The sequence below is a fragment of the Mastomys coucha genome, unplaced genomic scaffold (assembly GCF_008632895.1).
Source record: "Mastomys coucha isolate ucsf_1 unplaced genomic scaffold, UCSF_Mcou_1 pScaffold13, whole genome shotgun sequence".
Classification (NCBI taxonomy): domain Eukaryota; kingdom Metazoa; phylum Chordata; class Mammalia; order Rodentia; family Muridae; genus Mastomys; species Mastomys coucha.
The window spans coordinates 33,322,631-33,328,999 of record NW_022196895.1 but is presented as its reverse complement, the minus strand read 5'-3'; the positions used below and the strand labels follow the sequence as shown (position 1 = coordinate 33,328,999).

At 41.5% G+C, this 6,369-nt stretch overlaps 1 protein-coding gene across 1 annotated transcript; it reads right to left on the bottom strand.

Moving 5' to 3' along the window:
- Positions 1 to 2,433: 2,433 nt before the first annotated feature.
- On the bottom strand, positions 2,434 to 5,090 carry Pcdhb1 (protocadherin beta 1). Its single transcript, XM_031365451.1, has one exon. It carries the CDS (start codon positions 4,953 to 4,955, stop codon positions 2,499 to 2,501), a length of 2,457 nt encoding a protein of 818 aa, XP_031221311.1. The 5' UTR covers positions 4,956 to 5,090; the 3' UTR covers positions 2,434 to 2,498.
- Between the last annotated feature and the right edge of the window lie 1,279 nt (positions 5,091 to 6,369).

Sequence of the window (6,369 nt, the reverse complement as noted above, 5' to 3'; positions counted from 1 at the left end):
GCCCTGGCTGTCCTGGAACTCACTCTGTAGACCAGGCTGGCCTCAAACTCAGAAATCTGCCTGTCTCTGCTGGTATTAAAGGTGTGCACCACCACTGCCCAGCTGATCCAATATATTTCTTTTTATATATCAATATATATGTTTTTTGGAAAAAACAAAGTCCCATTACTTTGTACAATGAATGGGCATTAATTTTCAAAAAGGGAGATAGTCTGAGGGTGAACCAGTCACTCAGTTCCACAGATAAGCCCAGACTTCTTATGGTTCAAACTAACAGTTCTCTTACTTTATGATGGCTTGTAAAGTAATATCAAGAGAAAATCATTTACAAATTCTTCATTTAATCATATTTTAACTTAAAAGGTTCTTTCTTTCATGACCTTGACTCACCATTTTTTATCAAAATATCTTTTCCCTTGTGAAATAATCAAGATATAAAGTGGCAGGTTTTATTTCATTTAATGCAGGACAAAGTTGATAACTCTAGGTCTTCTCTCCATTGTGTCTGTTCATGTGTGTAGGCAAGTGTGAACTGAAGAATCTTATTTGTGCAAGAAAGATATGTACTTCAAATAAACAGTATTATAACTCAACTCATGGAAAATATTTAGTATTAATAAAAGAATTCATTACTTATATTTACCACACCTATTCTCAGAATAGTAAATAATATATTGAAGGTCCTCATAAGTTCATAAGTTATAACAGTTCAATTCAAAGCATTGAAAAAGTACCATTAAGGTTTAGTATATTCCTGGACGCCAAATAGCACCCAGGTGGTATCACAAGGTGTTAGCAAAGAATCTATCAGTAAATAGGATATGGCCTATTAAGAAGTATTTTTGAGAACTACTCCTCTACTCTTGCAATTCCATATACAAATATTGCGCCTCAGCCAGGTGTGGTGGTATACACCTTTAATCCCAGCACTAAGACTGAGGCATGTGGATCTCTGATTTAGAGGCCAACCTGTACAGAGAAATTTCCAGGACAGCCAAGGCTCTACAGACAAATTCTGATTCAAAAGCAAACAAATAAAAACAAGTGTGCTTCTTTATAAAAGGAATCGGGACAACTTCAGTGAGTCTAAACCGAGACACATTTGTTAAAAGGAAAGGACACATAGTTACAGCCTTATTAAAGCAAACTGATTCCAAAGGTAGAGTTAGTAATTTTACTGTCTTCTACAAACTACAATAATGTTTAAGAGTCAGTTTTTTTTTTAATCTTTAGAATAAGAGCACTTTGTGCTCAAGCTTGTGAGGGTTAAAAATTATTTTAAAGTAACCTAATTTGTTTCCCCACCTCAATTCATTTTATGCATGATTTATTTGAAATGGACCTTCTCTTACATTTACAATGCTATAGTGATAGCTTGGGACACTCAGAGAGGAGGGGCTTACCACCAAATCAAGTACTACCTGAAAGTGCACCACTTACTGCAATTTAACTGATATCAATAGACGTCTTTATATGGTGCCTTACTTTATAGTTGCTCTATAAATTACAAAATTATTTAAAGGTATAAAAATTCTACAGCATTTAGCACAAAATGATTTAAATTAAGTATTCGATAGCAAATTAACTATAGCAAAAATACTCTGTTTATATCTTATCACACCCTTAATTCACTATATTCACTAACTACTGTTTGATAAGGCAAGGATATCTATATATGAGAGAAAGCTGAGACCTGCCTAAGACCCCAAATAATTCTTATGAAGCTGAACTCTAGTTTTAAATCTGCTCTTACATTTAAAAATAAATTAAATCCTTTTCTTATTTTAATCTCCATCTGCCACCATGAGTAAGAATCATCATTTTTACTGAACATTTTCATGATTATAAATGATGGCATGCAAGTTGATCCAGAGATGATTTCCATTTGTGAGGTACAAAATATAAAAATTTCTGAATAATAAACTACATTTTGCCTGCCATTTTATTTGGAGACAAGGTCTCACTATGTATTCCTGGCTAGCTTGGACCTCACAGCAATCCACCTGACTCTGCCTCCTGAGTGCTGGGATTAGAGGAATTCACCACCATTCTCAGGCGAATTCAGCTTTTAATCAGAGCTGAGAGTCAGTTCTCTTCCCTATGCACAAATAACTTTCTACTGGGAAAGTATTTAAAGGTAAAATAAACAACTCTCTCTCTGTGGAACTAAGTACTTCTCAGGGCAAGGCCAGTGAAATGCCATGGGAAACTTAAAAAAAAAATAGTGGCTTATTCATTCCTTGCTTAGCACACAAGCGAAGGGAAAGCATAATTTATACACAGTAATATTTCTTTAAAAGAATTCCAGATGCACATATAATCTAGGGATCAGGATGTTTGTTTTATACTAAATCAAGTCTCAGTCTGAGTTTCCTATTTTCATCAAACTAGGTACTCCTGTTTCCATCAGAATGGTAGCTACTGTTTCCATGAGGATGACTCTTTGAAGATGGACTATAACATTCCGTTTCTCTTCTCTTGAGAGATGTTAGCTAGAATTACATATACTCATCTCCTATCCGGGCATGGCCCTCTGAACCCCGAGACCGATTTCTATTAGAACCTGGAGGCAAACTGGAGTCATCCTCTGTTTTCACCTCGCCAGTGGCATGGGGGAATGGGAAGTTGGGCATAAATCGCTTAAGAAAACGGAACTCACTATTCCCAGTTCCCGTGGCTGAGCACATGTCATACGGACAAGGCTGGGGTAAGGAACCGTTGCCTCTTCCTTGCACCACGTTGTTAGGGAAATTACAGTCATCATAGAAGTGCTCTTGAATTGTGAACTTGTCTCTGTGTTTAATCTTCTGGTAGAGGTGTATGATAAAGATTACAGTGACAGACAAGAGAAAAAGAAAAGAAAGCACAGCCAGAGAAATGACCAAATATTTTGTGGTTGGATTTACCTTTCTAGAATGCTTGGATGGATCCTGGAACTGCAGGTATGGCTCTGAAAAACCATCTACCAGCAGGATGTTAAGTGAGGCTGTAGTGGAGAGAGCTGGTTGGCCATGATCCTGAACAAGAATGACCAGTTTCTGCATCATAGGGTCTCTCTCAGATATCTGCCTCAGTGTACGTATTTCCCCATTTTGTCTTTGAACAGAAAATAACCCAAGGTCCGTGGCTTTAAGAAGATGGTATGAAAGCCAGGAATTCTGCCCAGAGTCACCATCAACAGCCACTACTTTGGTCACCAGATATCCTGCCTCGGCAGACCTTGGCACCAGGTCATTGCAGGGCAAAGTGCCATTTTGCAGTGGGTACAAGATCATTGGACGATTGTCATTGTCATCCAGAACAACCACTCTTACAGTAACCTGGCTACTCAGTGACAGAAAACCACCATCAGTTGCCTTTACCACAAACTGAAAGTCTTGAATGGCCTCATAATCCATGGTTCTTAGTGCATAGAGCTTTCCATTGTCTGAGTTAATGGAGATGTAAGCAAAGACTGACAGATCACCACTCTTTGGAGGCAGCAGGGAGTATGTTATTTGGGCATTTTCACCCAAATCTAGATCCTCGGCATGGACTTTGCCAATAAAAACTGCAGGACTGTTGTTTTCACGAACAGTCAAGACATAGGAATCCTCCTGAAAGACTGGAGAATTGTCATTTATATCAGATATTACCACTTCAATCACAGTCTCTGTGGACAGATTGGGTGGTCCAGTATCCATGGCAATGAGGGTAATATTATAGTTGGAGACATCCTCTCTATCCAAGCTTCTGTCAGTAACCAGCGAGTAAGAATTCCGGAATGTGTGTTTGACTACAAAGGGCAAATCTTCTTTGAGGAAACAGTTGATTTTCCCTCCAACTCGCACATCCCGGTCTCTGATAGTGAAGAGAGCCACTACAGTCTGGGGTGGAGAGTCCTCAGGAAGAGGGCTGGACACCGAGGAGATTGTCACTTCTGGAGGATTGTCGTTTACATCCACCACTTCCACCAAGACTTTGCTGTGGGCAGAAAGACCTCCTCCATCTGTAGCTTGAATGTCAATGTCGTATGTTTCTATCGTTTCAAAATCTAGGGGTCCACGGAGTCGAACTTCTCCAGTTTGTGGATCAACAAGAAATGTCTGTAGAACTGCTTCTGGATTTTCAGCCAAAGAGTAAGTTATCTGCTTGTTGGTGCCCTCATCCAGGTCCGTGGCAGTCACCACCACCACCAAAGAGCCATTGTCGCTGTTCTCTGGCACCTGAGCACGGTACACCAAGCGAGAGAACTGAGGCACGTGATCATTGACGTCTAGGACAACCACTCGAATGACAGCGGTGCCAGATTTGGGAGGGGACCCACCATCCACCGCTGTAATGGTCAAGTTGACTTCAGGCTGCGCCTCTCTATCTAGGGGATTATCCAGCACAAGTTCTGCATATTTGGGACCATGGCTTCGGAAGCGTGTGTGAAGGTGGAAATAGTTGTTTGTACTCAAGGTGTAGTTTTGGAGACCATTGAGTCCCACGTCCAGATCCTGGGCACTCTGCAGTGGAAAGCGTGAGCCCAAGGGGGTGCTCTCTGGAATCTTTAAAAGAGGCTCTTTGTTTAGAAAAACTGGTGCATTGTCATTGATATCAAATACTCTGACTTCCACCCGGAAGGACTGCAGCGGCTCGGCCAGAATAATTTCAAAGTGCAGCACGCACGGGTCAGCTTTGCCACAAAGTGCCTCGCGATCTAGTTTCTCTTTGACGAACAAATCTCCAGTCTTGCGGTGGAGCCGGAAATGCAACCTGTTGCCCTCGGCAACGAGCCGTGCCCCACGCTCTGCCAGCTTCCCCACCTCTAGCCCTAGGTCCTTAGCCACATTAGCCACAAACGAACCGCTTTCCATCTCCTCCGCCACCGAATAGCGGATAGTGGCCGCGCCTCCCACAGACACACACCAGAGAAGGAGAAGAGAGCCCACCTGCCTGTTCTGCAAAGGCTTCCTGCGCGGAGCTCCCATGATTCCTCACCAGTGCACTCCCCTCAGCTGCCACCAGCTCTAGGGGCACACTGGCTTTCACTTTTGCCAACAGGTTGCACCACAAACACCAGCTTCTCCTATTACTAGCCTCTAACCGCAGTGCCGCCAAAGGCTGGCTCCTTCAGCCAGGTAAGCTGTTTTTGCACTTGAAAGAAAGCCTGCGTTGAGTAACTTAATTCCCCAGGCTATTGAACGTATTAATAGGTATGTGCTCATTCCGTAGAGTTGAGCAGAGGTTGGAAGTTTGTTGCTACAGCAACCGTAGGCTCCTTGTTAATTCCCTTTCAAGAAAAAAGTCCTTGGGAATTGAGAAGCCGTGAGGACATGCGCTCATACTGAGGTCAGTCTCTTTGTGGGCGGGAGCCACTGCAGCAATGAACAAACAACACAAATTAAAGCTGCATTTCCACAGTTCACCTAGGAGAATAGGAGAACGGATCCTGCATTGTCCTTCGAAGCCCAAATGAAACACACTGAGTGAATGAGGTGGGAAGGGCAGGTGGGAAGATTGAAGAATACGTAACAGAAGAAAAATGAACAGACATATTCTTCAAACACATGGGGTCCTGTAGAAACACATGTCTTGGTTTGCACAAATCCATTGCTTAGCCCAGAGGAAGCACTCAACTGCTTGTTCCTTATGATTATATCGAGCAGGCAACGCTTCTGTGAACTAACGGGGTGATAAGTGATTTGCATGCGTTAACCAATGTAAGCTTGCAGCAACCTTATGAGAAAGGCAACTTTCTGTCTTAAAAAGATGAAGAAACCTGACAGGAGAGATTTTTTTTCTCACATCTTCAAGTTCCCCTACCTGGTAAACAGAAATATTTGTTATGCACTGTAGTTTTGCCTGACCCAAAATCTATGCACTTAATTAATATATTGCTCTGTTTCTGGGTCCCATCGTGGATAAATCAAGCAAAGATTACTTTAGGATTTTAGATTTCAAAATAGGAAAATGAGATCTGACCCTCCTACAATTTTTTTTCAGATAGATGAAACTGAAGTTCTGGGCTCTGAACCTTGCCTAGCATACACAAGGCCCCAGGTTCAATCCCCAGTACTGCAAACAAACAAGCAAACCAACAAACAGAAAGACAAAGGTCCCAAATGGTAGAATATAAAATTAAGCCTGTCTCTTGCTGATTATCATAAGTATTTGATTTTCCATTTGTGTTTAGCATTTTAAAACCTAGATGCTATAATAATGATTGCTATCGTTTAAAAGAAGCCTAAATCATATTTCTCAGTGGGAACAAAGTGAATGAAAGCAGAAAGTATACAAAATATTAAGCTGAGCATAGTGGGGTATAACTGTAATTCTAGCATTTGGGAGGCAGAACCAAGAGAGAGGATCAGGACAACCAAGCCACCATTGTCTGCTGTAATT